This window comes from Takifugu rubripes, chromosome 8 (assembly GCF_901000725.2).
Source record: "Takifugu rubripes chromosome 8, fTakRub1.2, whole genome shotgun sequence".
Taxonomy (NCBI): domain Eukaryota; kingdom Metazoa; phylum Chordata; class Actinopteri; order Tetraodontiformes; family Tetraodontidae; genus Takifugu; species Takifugu rubripes.
This window is the reverse complement of record NC_042292.1, coordinates 8,406,477-8,422,437: the sequence shown is the minus strand read 5'-3', so window position 1 is coordinate 8,422,437 and position 15,961 is coordinate 8,406,477. Positions and strand designations below refer to the sequence as shown.

General features: G+C 44.9%; 2 protein-coding genes across 5 annotated transcripts; both read left to right on the top strand.

Annotated features, from left to right (window-relative positions):
* Positions 1–59: 59 nt before the first annotated feature.
* On the top strand, positions 60–5,821 carry LOC105416787 (IQ calmodulin-binding motif-containing protein 1). 4 transcript variants are annotated; one of them, XM_029840384.1, is made up of 15 exons: positions 60–230; positions 1,552–1,646; positions 2,071–2,239; positions 2,312–2,429; positions 2,666–2,744; positions 2,884–2,983; positions 3,077–3,249; positions 3,409–3,518; positions 3,896–4,014; positions 4,124–4,190; positions 4,258–4,333; positions 4,414–4,574; positions 4,739–4,876; positions 5,015–5,171; positions 5,440–5,821. In XM_029840384.1, the coding sequence occupies exons 2-15, from the start codon at positions 1,553–1,555 to the stop codon at positions 5,721–5,723; spliced, it is 1,845 nt and encodes a 614-aa protein (XP_029696244.1). In that variant the 5' UTR covers positions 60–230; position 1,552; the 3' UTR covers positions 5,724–5,821. The 4 variants fall into 4 exon arrangements, with proteins under 4 accessions (XP_029696244.1, XP_011604634.2, XP_011604635.2 ...); XM_011606332.2 differs by lacking the exon at positions 60–230 and adding an exon at positions 1,119–1,283; XM_011606333.2 differs by lacking the exon at positions 60–230 and adding an exon at positions 1,119–1,320.
* A 1,134-nt stretch (positions 5,822–6,955) lies between these two features.
* Positions 6,956–15,943, top strand: LOC101076729 (protein EFR3 homolog B-like). The gene is made up of 22 exons (XM_029840789.1): positions 6,956–7,322; positions 9,160–9,236; positions 9,316–9,443; positions 9,513–9,663; positions 9,865–9,986; positions 10,118–10,267; positions 10,448–10,543; positions 10,729–10,807; positions 12,092–12,227; positions 12,314–12,466; positions 12,541–12,652; positions 12,753–12,804; positions 13,194–13,366; positions 13,483–13,558; positions 13,674–13,835; positions 13,931–14,062; positions 14,140–14,207; positions 14,478–14,611; positions 14,786–14,877; positions 15,148–15,196; positions 15,315–15,421; positions 15,522–15,943. Exons 1-22 carry the CDS (start codon positions 7,073–7,075, stop codon positions 15,654–15,656), a joined length of 2,634 nt encoding a protein of 877 aa, XP_029696649.1. The 5' UTR covers positions 6,956–7,072; the 3' UTR covers positions 15,657–15,943.
* The last annotated feature ends 18 nt before the right edge of the window (positions 15,944–15,961 follow it).

Below are 15,961 nucleotides of genomic sequence, written 5' to 3'. Positions count from 1 at the left end.
ACAGCCCTCCTCCTCCTCCTCCTCCTCCTCCACCTCTCCTCCTCCTCTCCGTTGCTGCTGCTGTTCTTACGTTACTGAGATCCCGCGCGGCATCGCATCACATCTCGTCACCGTTCGTGCACGCCAGGCCGCTCCTGCCCGCAGTGTCCGTCGTCACCGTGGACCTCCCTGCAGCAGCGCCGGGGTGTCCCTCCTGATGCCGGTCCAGGCAGCGCTCGGTCGGTCAGTCGGTGGGTTTCAGCACGCAGGCGCACCGGAGAGAAAAGAGGGGGCGCTGTACAGGAGAGTTACAGCATCTGCTGCGCCGACACGCACGCACGCACGCACGCACACGCACACACACACACGCTCCGGCACTATTACTTACCCTTACTACGAACACAAACAGAGAACACACTCATGTGCGTGTTAGTCTGGGGGTGAACCAGAGTAACTGGATAAAAGACACGCAAACACGATGACATGATGGGGGGGGGGGGGGGGGGGGGGGGGGGGGGGGGTCAAACATGTAACCGTCTTGCTTATTGCTCTTAAAAAAAAAATCACAACTGCCATTTGAGGAGGACAAATTTTGTTTGTGTCCATTTTGGTGATTTCTATTGTATTGTTTCAAAGGGCGTGGACAGACAGTCCAGAGTGAATACAAAGGTTCTAAACTGACACTTACACCGTTTTAATTCCACGTACCAGATTTATTGAACTGCAGCAGATGTCATAATTTAAGAAATATTATCGCGGTTAAGCAGCCTAGCTAGAATCGTTAATGGATTAGAATTATTACATAGAATACTTTCATCTTTACTATCTTCCTTCTGAGTTTTTCACAAGAATAAAATGCTTCGCAAATCTATCAAAGATATTTTAGACAACTAAACAAGCGACAGCCAGACAAAAGCTTGTGCTGGTTCCACAGCGTCACCCAGCGGCCACGTAACGGCACAGCAGTCATTTTCTTAAACGTGAAGAATGAACAAATGCAATGGTAGATAGATAGATAGATAGATAGATAGATAGATAGATAGATAGATAGATAGATAGATAGATAGATAGATAGATAGATAGATAGATAGATAGATAGATAGATAATCTTTGAGGCGAGGTGCCGTCGCAGTTTGATGACGTTGTGTTGCCGTAGGGACAAAACAGCGTCGCTGTCACAGCATGTTGTGCTGGTCTAAGCTAATGTGTTTAGCTCCATGACGACAACGCTGTACTCCCCGAGCGTATCAAACCCCGCTTTTAAGGCGTTGAAGTAAAGGCGAAGACAGTTACACGTTGTTTATGTACGTGCTCTGTTGACTTTTATTGAAAAAGCCCCAGGTACGTGAGTAGGTTTATTTGTAAAGCTTGAGTAAAGAGAAAAGAAATATGTTGTATTGCTGACAACAAGGCTGTTTGTTGTTTCGTGTCTTATAAACCCCCGCGGACCCTGAGTTCATGACACTTAAATAAAGATTCCTTAAGTTCTAGCTTCACAGAGGTGGACTGAAATCTGTGAAGGGCATAACATCTGAACCTCATCAAAAATAATCTTTTACTGATCTTTGACAGGATGGAAGCTGTGGTGTTGGAGATGAAGCAGCAACTGGAGGACGGTGACCTAACGCTGGACAGGAAAATCAGCCTGCTGAACGACGGCATAAATAGTGAGACACTCTTTACTTCACCTGTTTGTCCAGGCTGACTGTGTCTATGATGGGAGCCTGCAGAAAGTGTGCTCAGAGGTGGTTTTAAGCATTCAGGGGGATTTGGATAAGTCATTTATTACTTTTTGTGGCTGGCAGTCTGTCCGGGTGTATTTCTGTTTGTGTCAGACTCCAACACTCTGAACAGAAAAGAGTGACGGTTAAAATAAATAACTTTAAATGATTTAGTAATTTTGTCAGCGTAAATAGGACAACGTACTTTGGATTACTTTCTTTCTTTGATTTGTGGTCCAAACTCACAAAGATCCAACCGTTGTCTATACTTATTAACCACTGTTCTTAAATTCTCTTGATAAATCCCCAGATGTTGAGTAAAGAGAGTGTGACAAGAATGAGATGAGTTCTGTTGAATGTTCTTTGTCAGAGGTTCTAACCACAGCTGGAGTGGACAGACACAGCTGTGTGTTGACTAGTGTGAAAACTCAGCTGTATCTGAGTGGTGTCCTGGATCACTGCGTCCACATTCTCTCTCTGGATCCCAGGAGGCTGCGTGACCACTGGAGCTCCGTCACCACACTCGCTCAGCTCACCAGGTACTTTTGGTTTATTATCCCCCAGAAACCTTGAAGTTTTAAACAGTCATTTGAAAATGTCTGTCTGTCCAGTTACTGCTGCATTGGGGTAGAACCTGGTCAACGTTTAGAGATGTTTAATCGGCTCTTCCTGCCATCAGTCATGGACGGCCTCCTCTCAATAACCAGTCACCTGATGAGGCAGACAGAGGTGAGAAGCTTCTTCCTCCCTTTTCTTTCCTTCTTGCAGCACTTTGGATGTAAATGAGCGATACAAATGAATTTTACTTGCGTACTGACATGTTTCAGTTTAAGATTTATTTGTTAAATTGATTGAACTCAAACTGTCTGTCTGTCTGTCTGTCTGTCTGTCTGTCTGTCTGTCTGTCTGTCTGTCTGTCCGTCCGTCCGTCCGTCCGTCCGTCCGTCCGTCCGTCTGTCCGTCAGTGTGCGTCTCTTTTCAGGAAAGTGATGACGGATTCAGTTGGCAGGCTTTTCAGAGTTCACACTCATCTGGCCACGCAGGGTTGGTCACCTCCAATCCTTCTTGATTTCTTCATAACCCAGCTCATTGATCAGTTTATTGGTCCTCGTCTTATTGAGTCAATGGACCAGAGGATATTTTTGATTCAAGTTTTAAGTGATGCTGTCCTTTGTGCGGTCAGTCCTCAGCTCTGTGTACTATGAACAAATCCAGATGTGTGATGATGCGGCTGTGTGTCTGCTCTGCATCCAGCTGTGGAGTCAGGCTTGCACATCTAGCAGGTAACAGTAAAAACTATTCTGACAAACCAGTTTTGTCTCTTTTTCTTCGGTCTCTTTTTGAGTTCTATTATTCACTTTTCCCTCTGTGTACAGCGATTTCGTCTCCATGTTGACCGATGACTCTCTCCTGTTGCTGCTCAATGAGGCTGTTGGCCAGTTGGCCATCAGCTCGGGGTCTGCAGTAGGCGCTGCCTCCATCAGCCTGGTGCTCCTGTTGGCCAGTCAGCAGGAACTCCGTGTTCATCGCTGCCTCCTCAGCTTCAAAGGTCAGTGTTTGATTTTAAGTACGAAAAATAATTGGAGTAGATTCCACAGTTTCTGTGTAAATAGAAACAAACACGGGCATGTGGCCAAGCAGAAATTAAAGATGAGTTGTTAATCATACATTCATAAAGTCAAAATGCTACAATCCCCGCGTCTCGCAGGTCTGGACAGCTTATTGGACAAAGACTGGAGAGGGCAGGGCTTTGACAAGGATGTGGATCAGCTGATCAAATTCATCAAATCTGATAAAAGCACAAGGCGTTCCTCTCAGGTCTGTGTGCACTTCACCTTTTATTTCTGCAATTGTGTGCAGAAATGATATTGAAAACATTCAGAATGGACTTAAATAATATTCTGTTTATGACAGTTCTTTGTATGGTTTCCAATGTATAGAGATCAAACTTGCAATTTTTAAATGAATTATCAACAGATCATTCTGAAATATAGTGTCATCTAGAGACCAGTCGATTACACTGTAGGGATTTTGCATGAATTTAAATATTTCATGTAACCGTCTAGGAATTTATTAATGTTTTATTGATAGACACTTTCCATTCCCCCCGTCTGTTTGACTGGTTTTTGGAATGCCATCACATTTTGATGACATCAAGATGTCACTTAACTAATCCTCCTCTTCAACTCTTCTAGGCTTCTAGTGACCAAGTTAAGGCCGCTTGCGTGATCCAAGCAGCCTGGAGGTCATATAAGACCAGACGCAGAGTTAAGAGCCTAAACCGAGCTGTCAGCACACTGCAGAGGAAATATAGGTACCTGGCTGGCTGGCTGGCTGTCTGGCTGGCTGGCTGGCTGGCTGGCTGTCTGTGTAATTTGCTATGGCAGGTTGACATTGTTTGTGTGTGCATGTGCGCTTGTCAGGGCTCGAATGAGACAGAAACAACAGGAAAAGGAGGTGGAACAATTGGAAAAAGAGCTGAGGTTTCAGGTGAGTGGAGGGCGGAGGTCATTATTTCCTCTGTAAAAACAGAAATTCCAACATTTGTGTGATTTAGGTGGTTTTGAGACGTCAGCAGGCAAGAAGGCAGTTCCACGAGAGACAGAGGGACCTGCTGCACCTCCTCCCTGCTGGTACACCTTGACACACACCCATTAGAGCTGGTGTTACGCTGGCAGGCTACATACATTCCATTTTATATTGTCCTGTTCAGAGCAGCTGCAGACCTTCTTGCAGGAGTGTGAGCGCCGTGCGGCCGTGGTGATTCAGAGGTTCTGGCGAGGCTTCAAAGAGAGGCAATGCTACATGAGACACAGAAACACACTAAAACAGAAGCAGCAAGAACAACAAGCAGCCAGAACACTTCAAAAAGCGGTAAACGCACACACACCCTCATCCTCACTGTGGTACACAACACTTGTTAATCCCCACATCAAACACGGAGGTTGGTGTTTGGACCTAATAAACAGGAGAAGCCTGGATTACACACAGATTAAGAGCTGTCTGGCTGATTTGCTGCCATCATTACCTTCTCTCAGGTGCGTCGATTCCTCCTGAACCGCAGAGCTTCCAAGGTCACACCCTATCACGGTTTCTGGATTGGTCAGAAAGGTTTGACAGACAGCCGCAGGACTGAGCTAAAGAAGCAGGTGGAGGGATACATTTCCCAGCATCCAGTAAGAACCACTTTTTTCAGCATGTGTTTGATTAATTTCTCATGTGCTACAGTTGTGCATACGTTTGCATCTGTGTGTGTGTGTGCGTGTGTGCGTGTGTGCGTGTGTGTGTGTGTGTGTGTGTGTGTGTGTGTGTAGTCCTCCCGTGTGTCTCGCGAGGAGTGTGAACGTCTTCATGAGGAGATGCAGCTGCTGCTGATGTTGGAGCTGCGGAAAGGAAATCATCAAAGGAGGGAGGAGGAGAGGATAGAGGCTCTGCTGGCTCGTGCACACACACAGATGGAGCTCCTCATAGGTCTGTCTGTCACACACACACACACACACACACACACACACACACACACACACACACACACACTTTAATCAGGAAGACCATGTGCAGAGCCACATGCAGGTGTTCATTTGGCTTCTAGAGCCCTCCTGAGGTGCGGATGTTAACACATATGTCCTTCTTGTGTGTGTTTGCATGAATGCTACTTCCTGTCTTCTGTTCTTGGCGCTATTACAGTTTGAATGTTGAATTGATTCCTGCACTTATCTAATTGTTTCTCCTCTCCTGACAGATGCCCCAGCCCTGTCCGCCGTTACAGAGTCAGACGTCGAGTCCTTTTTGAGCCCCTCGGGTTCTATTGCTGCTCGTGCCCGTAACGCCCACAATGAAATGCTGCAGGCGAACAGGCTGCCATGGTGGAAGACGCTGGGAGAATCCACCAACACTGACATGACTTGCTCTACCCACCCTCAGGAGACGGATGAACTTGGACAGCGGGAGTCATTAAAGACGGAATTAACTCCAAACATTGCTGGGGGTTTAAAAAGGACAAATGGGATATTTTCTACTCAATGAAGCTCATTAATGATGTAAATAGTTACACTCTTTCTTTCAGGAATAAGTGCAAAATCAAATAACTTAAAAAAGAATAAAAAAAAACATGCTTTGGGTTACTTTCCGTCATAATTTATATACATTTAGCAGAGGTTGGCCGGCCAGAAAACTCCTGAAGTTTCTCCTTCGACCATCCAGGAAACAATTCCCAACGTCACAAACCACTGGTGCAGAGCCAGAATCCATCCAGCAGGGTGTGTCAGTCATGATGATTATCGAGCACCATGCAGGGCAAAACAGCAGGGGGAGCTCTTCATCATCCAGCACCACATCATCTTCACATGCAGGAAACAAGCATTTTGTTTATTTGTTTGATTACTTCGAGTCATTTCTAACATGAGGGTCAGTTTCTGTAGCCTTGAAATTCATCGTCCCAGTTAAAGTAACTGTCTGCACCCCACAATGTGCTGTAATGCCAACATTGAGAGCCACGGATCAATCCACCTTATTGACTATCGATCAGGGCTGTCAGCCACCGGAAGCTCGGCAGATGTTACATAAGCTTATAAACAGCTATCAGACTGTCAGAGGAGAGGAGATGGCTGTAGGAGAACCACGTAGGATTCAAGCAGGTATGAGCTGTGTGTGTGTCACATTGCATCATCAGGATTTCACTAAATGGAGCATTTATTTATTGTGACTGTTAGAATCAATAATATTAGATGACGCTGAGGAAATCTATTAGCATGCAAAGTCTTTTTCTCAGTTTTAAGACTATAAATTATGTTCATTCTAAGGTTGAAATATTATTTACATAAATTCGTTTGAAGGACCACAGAACATTTTTACATGTCTTCAGATCTCCAGATTCAGTGACGGGCTGCATGTGTTTTTCTAGTTCTAGTGAAAATCCATCTACAGAGGCATTTACCTTCAGTATTTCCTGTCCCGCCCCCTTATTGTCATGTTTTCTCTTACCTGGAGCAGATGTTTTGGCTGCTGTTGAAGGTCTTTTCATGTCAGCATGTGAGCAATTACTCTTGCAGTCACTACAACTGGAAACATTTTAAGCTGACTTGAAAAGCTAGTAGCTAGTTGGTTAAATGCTCATTCCAGACTGATTTTCCTGAAGTTTCCTCACTTTTTAAAAAAAAAAGTTTTGGTAATATCTCTGTGTGTCCAGAGGCCGCGGTGAACTGAAGGGGTTAAGGTTCACAGGAATGTGGGCTGGCACAAGGTGGAGAAAAGGAGGGCAAAGCTTATTTTTCACTTCAGTCTTCTCATTTTCTCATTAGTGTGACATTTCTCCTCTTCTTCCTCCTCCACCATCTCTGTCAACGGCACCACTTCCCTCCATCGTCCACGCTGAGATGCCGGGGACTCTTCCAAGGATTCCCACCATGCCAGCTCTACTCAGCTCCCTCCCCAGAGGTGTCAGCCCCCCCAGTTTACCCAGAGGCATCACCTTTCCCAATTTATCCAGTTTACCCAGCATTAACATACCCAGCCTCCCCAGGGGGATGTCTCTTCCGAGGGCCGTCGCCATGGCAGCTGTATCTGAGGCTCCTCGGAGGCTGCTGCAGGACTGCGGCTCTGTGCTGGACCACCAGACTCCCAGAGGTAACATTCAACTGGTGCTGATGTTGGTGTCCCTCTTGAACTCAAAGTTTCTTTTCTTCTGTTTTTGCCATGATGTGTGCTTCTTCCAAACAACAATATCATTATGTTGTGGTTTGAACTCTTAAGTATGGAAAATCCTATCAAAAGGATCAGAACAGTCCATTGCCTGGCTCCTGTAAATCCTCCAAAACTTTAAGCGGCACAGCGCATTCCAGCACTGCGTTTGGTGCATGTCTGATTTAAATTCTCAACAAGGAAAAGTAAATGGATTCATATAGAATAGCTGGAAACCTCTGCAGCATGTCTGCAGGACACAGGCTGCTTTTGCTGCCCCCAGCTTCACTTCTGCTGCTTTCTGATATGTTTTTTTTCCTGCTGGATGATAAATAAATCCAGAGCAGATTAGAGAGCACTGAGCTGCTGCACGTGGCCTGAATCTCTCTCTCTCTCTGTCTCTCTGTCTCTCTCTCTCTCTCTCTCGCTCTCTCTCTCTCTCTCTCTCGCTCTCTCTCTCTCTCTCTCTCACACACACACACACACACTCATACACATTTTGACAGTTAGGATTTGATGAGAGTTATTAATTCTACACCATGTGTAATGTTTTCTTTTGTTTCTTCTGGACCTAAAATGGTGTAAAACAAAACAGACAAAAAGAAACATGAGTGAATGAATGTGGAGAAGCGTGACTGTGATGACGGGGACTGAGAGGACAGACCTTTCTGTGTGTGTGTGTGTGTGTGTGTAAAGGATTACCCCACAAAAATGTGTGTGTGTGTGTGTGTTTGTGTAAACGATGAAGTGACGGCGTGGATGTGAGCCGTAGGAATCGTCTTCATGTACGGTGAGAAATGTTAGCATTTATTCTGTGTTTTTTGATATATCACTTATATTTGTGTGTGAAATCAGTCAGTATTTCAAATCAATATTTTGCAGGGTTATTAATGAAACTGGAAAACTTGAGTGGGTTTATGAAATTCTGCATCACCCAACTGTTCCATGAAATGTAAAGATTTGTCATATATAAGGTTTAAATTGTGATCATTTAAAATAATATATATGAAAATATTTTATATGCATAGGCTACCAGCTGTACAAAAGAGCAAATAATTGAATTATTTAAATAATTTAATTATTTGATAATCATAGTTTCCATTTTTACTCTGAATTGCTTCACACATTTCAGAGTTTAAATTTGACCACAGCAATTCTAAGATATGATGCATTTTTATTTTAAAGATGGACAAAAACAGACACATGAGACAAAGGTGAATGAAGACAGCTGCAGAAATATCGACGCTAGTTCAAAGTTTTGCTCAATGGCTCCGATTTTTCTCATTTTCTTCCAGTAGAACCTTGTGCTTGACTCACCATAAAAAGCAAAAAATATAAACACATTATGTAACAACAATCCAGCACAGGATTAATGCGTAAGATGTGCTATGACTGTGAGTGTGCATGTGTGTGCGCGCGTGTGCGTAATGGCGATTTTTAAATGTCTTTATTTTTTTGAATACTTGCTATTATTTTCCTTAATAGTCAGAGTGACGCATTTCTGACGTTCTTCTTCATAATTTCAGATGTGACACTTCCGGTTTTACTAAGTTTGTGTTGCTAAGATGCCATCTGTGCAGCTATGGTTTTCTATAGTAACATTTAAATCTGATACTGTGGAAAATCTCTTTATGTTCATTTAAAAACTGTCTCTTAAACTCTTAAATATTAAATATATAAGATCTGAGGCAGTTGAGTGAATTCATCATCAAGGTAAATAACATCAGACTAAGATTCCCGTGTGTGTGTGTGCGTGTGTGTGTGTGCGCGTGTGTGTGTGTAGGACTGTGTGGCTGTTGTTGGGCGTTACGGCCTCGCTACAAGCGGCTGGTTGATAACATTTTTCCTGAAGACCCTGAAGTGAGTGATGCCAGAACCTTTTATATAGCTTTAAAAACTATAAACTATGAAAAAGCCTTTGACCTGTGTGTGTGTTCAGGAGGGGCTGGTCAAAGCCAACATGGAGAAGCTGACGTTCTTCGCCTTGTCCGCTCCGGAGAAGCTGGATCGTATCGCTGCGTACTTGTCCGAGCGTCTGACCAGAGAGCTGAACCGTCACCGTTACGGGTCGGTGCACAAGCACAACCACATGCACGTGTGACAGGCGACATTTAACCTCACGCCGCTGCTCCTCAGGTATGTGTGCATCGCGATGGAGGCGATGGAGCAGCTGCTGCTGGCCTGTCACTGTCAGAGCATCAACCTGCTGGTGGAGAGCTTCCTCAGCATGCTGCGTCTGCTGCTGGAGGCTGACAAACCTCACCTGTATATCCTCGCCACCAACTCGGTACGCAGCTACTAGACCAAGTCAATTTCAGCCTTAACCCAAGGTCCTGGCCCTGGATCGTGAAGGTCTGGGAGGGAGGGATGCAGCGTCTCCTACTGCGCACATCGTAGTTGCTATATTGGACGTCTGTTAGGGAGTTCTTTCTTTTCAGGTTGAGGGATGATAAAATAACATTTAACATGATGATGGCTTCTTCTACAGTTTGTCAAGTTTGCAAACATTGAAGAGGACACACCTTCGTACCACCGCAGCTACGACTTCTTTGTGTCTCGCTTCAGTGAGATGTGTCACTCTGAACACGAGGACCTCTACATCCAAAACAAGTCAGTCGTCCTTTTAGTTTCATCCCCGCATTAATACTTTTAACAGAGGACTTTCTGATCAAGAATGGTGTGTGTGTGTGTGTGTGTGTGTGGGTGTGTGTGTGTGGGTGTGTGTGTGTGGGTGTGTGTAGAATTCGTGTGTCAGGCATCCGTGGTCTGCAGGGTGTGGTCAGAAAGACGGTGGACGACGAGCTGCAAGTGAACATTTGGGAGCCGCGACACATGGAGAAGATAGTTCCTGCTCTGCTGGTCAACCTTCAGCAGCACATCAACACTAACAGGTACACACACACACACACACACACACACGTATTACAAGCTTATTACACTAAAGTCAGATACTTTGTTTGAAGGGGGGGATATGTGTTTTGGTAACAATAGCAGTAGTTGTACATTGTGTGTAGTTGTACAACACAGTTGTACAACCGTGTGTGTGTGTGTGTGTGTGTGTATGTGTCCAGTGATTCTCCTGCAGAGCAGACCGAGGTGTGTTTTCGGGAGCTGTTGAGCCGAGCTGCTTATGGCCACATTACCAACGCCATCAGACCTGTGCTGATGTAAGACGCAGACTTCATGTATTCAGTATTAAGAACACGAACATATACTTAACATGCCTTCAGTTCTAGGTGGTGAATCTTAAACCTTCCGAATATTTTTTAAATGAACGGTTAATAATCTACTTGGCTCTTCCATACTGATCGAGTCCACAGCTACTTTGAAAAGATTTCTGTGTGTATTTCAGGCACCTGGACATTCACAGTCTTTGGGAAGGACCAAGTTTTGCAGTTCAGTGTTTCCAGATCATCATGTACTCCATCCAGGTGAGCATGTGCACCAACAACCTAACTTTTCATGTTTAATTTCTTTGTTTTAAGTTTCCCTGACTTCTGTTGCTTGTCAGGGAACAAAATGGACGGCATTCAAGCATTGTGGAAACAGTTCAGATGTTTGGGGACATATGTAGAAATTTTAATCCAACTTGAATGAGAAATTATAGCTGACCGCCTGCAATGATCAATACACAAATGAGAGTTACGGATGTAACTACAATTCCATGAATTCCAGAGGCCTGGCACAGTCGGCATGACATGCCTTTTCAAGACTCATTCGAGATTATTCAAAGTCTCATAACCATCACATGAAGCCTCAACACAGTGGGCTGGAACCCAGCGATCATTTCCTACAGAATCTTCTCAACGAGATTCCAAGTGACAGAGAACTCCGGCAGTTGTCTGGAATTCATAGAACTTCAGTTACATCCGTAAGTGTCTCTACCAACAAGGTATTGAGGAATCTGCACCCAGTTGCAGACTGAGGTCACAGATCTTGAGTCTGTGTCCACATGGCCAGCTAGGAGGTCTTAGCATTAGCCTCCACGTCCACAGAAAAGGATGTTTTGATGGAACTAAAACAGACGGATAAACGGTCCAACAGAGCCACTGAAGTCGTCTTGAGAAAAGAAAGGAGAAGGGGTTTAAAGCATTTTTTTCTTATGATGTCATTTAGTTACGCCTGCATTTGACAGTCACGTATCAACACGTTGCAAACTCTCAAAAACACTTTGTTTACTTTATATTATTCATGAACAGTTTTGTTTCATTTGTCTCTTAAACCCTGTCAATGCTCACTTTGTTTTACAAACTTGTTTGAGCTAAAATAGTGCACTTTTGGTGGACTTATCAAAACTTTATTGGCTAATCTCTTAAAAACACTTTTTACTTTTGGGTTTTGACAATACAGGTGATCTTAGTTTCCTAATCTACATTGTGAATGGGAGCTTATTAATTTTAAATCCTCCAGCCTGTATTAGGTGATAGAAAACAAGTGTGATACCAAATGGATTCTCAAGCTGTAGCTTTATATTGATGATATTATGAGGTGTAGTAATTTAGGTAGGACTGAGTAGGACATAAATTACACGGCCTGTCACTGAGTGTATGCACAGTGGGAGAATGAGTGCTAGCTACACAGTTCCTGGAGGACAACACTCATAGCTCCAACAATTGTGGCTTCGAGGCAAAAGCACTTTAAATGTGCTTGCAGGTATTTACAGTCTATATTTGACCCTCAGCAGTACAGTATTTTAAATTTCATCCTCTCTCCAGTCGCAGCATTCACACCTGGTTATCCAGCAGTTGTTGGGTCACCTGGATGCCAACAGTAGAAGTCCAGCCTCAGTCAGAGCGGGAATCATAGAAGTCTTGTCCGAGGCTGCCGTCATAGAAGCTTCTGGATCTGTAGGTCCGTCCCAAGAATCTGGATTAGTGTGTGTGTGACTGTAATCCTGCTTGTGCCACATTTCCTCTAATGAGGGGTGACTGTTGTAGGGCCCACAGTCCTGGAGGTGTTCAATACGCTTCTGCGACAGCTCAGGCAGAGTGTGGATTACCAGCTGACTGGTTACTATGACAACGCTGCAAAACACAAAACCACCTCAGATGAGGAGAAAACACTGCAGGACGCCGTCATCAAAACCATCGGTCAGGCTCATGATTGGTCGGGCCTTGGGTTTCAGCACCATTTCCGTCATCTCTGACCTGTGTCTTCTGCTCAGGCTCTTTTGCCAATACACTTCCTGTCTACCAGAGGTCAGAGGTCATGCTGTTTATCATGGGGAAGATCCCAGTTCCTGGAATCTACCCCGCCCTTGGTTCGCCCAATTCAGGGTAAGGTTAACTGTTAAATTCCTGTTATACAAATGGAATATTGTTTTCTGTGCATTGTGTTTCTTACTTCCTTCATCCGTCTGTTTGTGTCCTCTGTCAGATTTGAAGGGAGCCGAATGATCCAGGTGATGCTGCTGAAGTCCCTCCTTCAGGTGAATTCAGTCCCACTCTCTTTGTGGGTCCTCACCTGTCTGATGCTAATCTGATCATGCTACGCAGCAGCAGGCTGAGCTCCTCTAAACAGCTAAACTCTGCAGAAATCCTTGCAAAAGAGCTTTTGGGGGGATTTTCTTCCTGCTTAGCTTGAATATCCACTCCCAACGTTTGAGGTTAAAGGTCACAGAAACATCACTTTGGTTTTTATGCCTTAATTCCAAAGTTTCTTACACAACCTGTGTAAGTTTCTAACCATTAAGCTCCAGAAAAGAAAAAATTGAAATATAATGTTTGATCCTTGTGCTACCTGGCAGCTGTGTAAGCATTTTGTTTTGTGTATGGATTCTGTTGTGTCAGCTGTCTGGGTTGGTTCTCCTTGTCTCAGGTGTCAGAACATTACGAAAGCACCAATCTCTTGACGGCCTTGCCCTCGTCCTTCTTGGAGCCCCTGCTGTCCTTCACCCTGATGGAAGAGCCTGAGATCCGTCTGCTGGTCCTGTCCATCCTCACATCACTCATTGACCGACACCACAACGCTGCCAGGCTCGTCAATGTCAGGTCAGGTGACCAGACGGTACCGTTTCCTGTTGGTTTTTCCCAGGTCACGGTGCGCCATCTAACGGTGGTTTGTGGTCTCTGCACCAATGAGCTGAGTCGTATTTGTGTGTTCACAGTGTGATGTTTGACGTCTCTGTACTGGAGCTAAAGGAGGACGCATGCTGTCATCAGGACATCTTGTTCATCAGGAAGGTGAGGAGGCTTTTAATGTACACATTTGTTGAATAACACATTTTAACAAGACATTCGAAACCTATTCCTCATCATTGTCAGTCCAACTCAAATGCATCAATTTCTGGATGTGCAGCATGCTCAGCGTCTCTACAGGCATGTCTACCTGACATGTAAGGAGGAAAGCAGTGGGAAGGGCCATTACCAGGCTCTCATCACCCTGTTGGCTGTCCTCAGCATTGAATTGGTCAATAACGAGGTTTTGGTGGACCTGATCCGACTGGTCCTGGCCCTGCAGGTGCCCGGCGCGTCCATGAAATGCAATAATGATCATCTGCTAATCATTTTGTTACAGATGTGATTATCCTGTATTTTCTGTGATTGGCTGGTCAGGAGCTGGCGTTGTCCAGTCATGAAGGTCTGTCAACCTTTAACCGCTGTGGGGTTCACGCCGTCTGCGCCACCTTCCTCTACCTGTTGTCCCAACTCGGCCCTCCTCCAGAACTCCAACAGCACGTCACACAGGTGAGGCGACTGTGTGTGTGTGTGTGTGTGTGTGTGTGTGTGTGTGAGGAGTGAAGATATGTTTTTTGTGTGTCCAGGTCATAGAGAACCGTCAGAAGAATGCTCCACACCTCCTTCCTGACAGTGTGTTTAGTGAAGAGCCCAGGTACCGAACAGCTGCACCACTGGCCGCTGTTCAACAACTAGTACTAATGTTCCTGCTAGTGGCATAAAGATTACAATAAGTTACATTAGTGGATAAAAAGCACACAAATTTAAAAAAAAGTTGTTCTTTAGATTTAATTTGTGTTTCATGTCCAAAGATCACTGATTGCCTGGTTTCTGGCCCGACAGTTTTTTGTTTTGTTTTTTGAACAGTAATAATCAGTTTGATTGGCCGCAAGAATAAGAATGAACACATATTCCTTTTTGTTAGACTCCCAGAAGGGGAGCTGATGGCAGACAAAGCTTTTCTGCTTGATCAGTCAAAGATCTGCGAGGCTCTGACAGGAAGCAGCTACAGCGTTCACATCGAGTGTTTCAACACACCTTACACACCTCAGCTGACAGGTACAATTACATCACTGCTGATGATAATGTGTACGTTATCTCTGCTAATTTCTTCATGTAAATGAAGTTTTCATTGTTGTCATTGGTGTGTGTGTGTGTGTGTATGTGTGTGTGTGTGTGTGTGTGTGTGTGTGTGTGTGTATGTGTGTGTGTGTGTGTGTGTGTGTGGGTTAGATGAGGATCGCTTGTCTAAGAGGAAGAGTATTGGAGACATAATTTCTCTGCAGATAGACATGGGCCCTGATCAATGTCCTGATGCACAGCAGGTACCGTCTGTCTGTCCGTCTGTCTGTCTGTCTGCCTGCCTGCCTGTCTGCCTGCCTGCCTGCCTGTCTGTCTGTCTGTCTGCCTGCCTGCCTGCCTGCCTGTCTGTCTGCCTGTCTGCCTGCCTGCCTGCCTGCCTGCCTGCCTGCCTGCCTGCCTGTCTGCCTGCCTGCCTGCCTGTCTGTCTGTCTGTCTGCCTGCCTGCCTGTCTGCCTGTCTGCCTGCCTGCCTGCCTGCCTGCCTGTCTGTCTGATGACATTTCTCTCCTGCAGCATCCCCAGACAGAGCAGATAACCTTTGAGACACTGAAGAACACCATTGGTAAGTGATTCCAGCTGTAGGAATCTGTCCATATTCAAGCTTATGTAGTTTTTTTTTTTTAAATGATCTTTGAATGTAATTAAATTAATTCAGCGGCTTTTGAAATTCGGTTGTGCAGAGGACAGCGGGAGTCTGGAGGAGGAGGAGAGGAGGAGGAGGATGCAGGTGATGGAGAGGTTCCAGACGGCTCCATTTGAGGAAATCGCTGCCCACTGTGGAGCCAGAGTGAGTCACCTGTGACCTTAGAGGAGTAAAAGTCTCGACGTTTCGATAAAGATGTCTCCCATCACCGACACTCACGTATGTCTCCTTTGTGTCTCTCCAGACTTCTTTGCTTCAGTCGAAACTGGACCAAGTGTTTGATTTAATCGTGCGCCCTCCTCCGTCTCCATCGGGACACCCGTCCCATCGCTCTACGCCGCTCTATGAGATGAAGTTTCCCGACCTCTCCGTCTATTAGACGTCCCTCCTGCAGTTCGTCTGCCATTAATTTAAAGTTAGATGTCTCGTCTCAATTTTCCTGCTTTTTCTGTTCAGACACAATCAAATCGTGTAGAGTTCGACCACATAAATACTATTAGAGAATAAGTTGTGTCCTGTTTAGGTTCTTCAGCTGTCCACAGCCTTATATTGAGTATTTTTCTATCTCAAAAATATGTAGAACCTTTTCAGCCTGTTGTTTACTTTAAAGAGGAAAATCAACTGTCGGATTAAGATGTATTCAGTAAAAGCAGATGTTTGTTGAAGGAAATCTATTGTTGATCT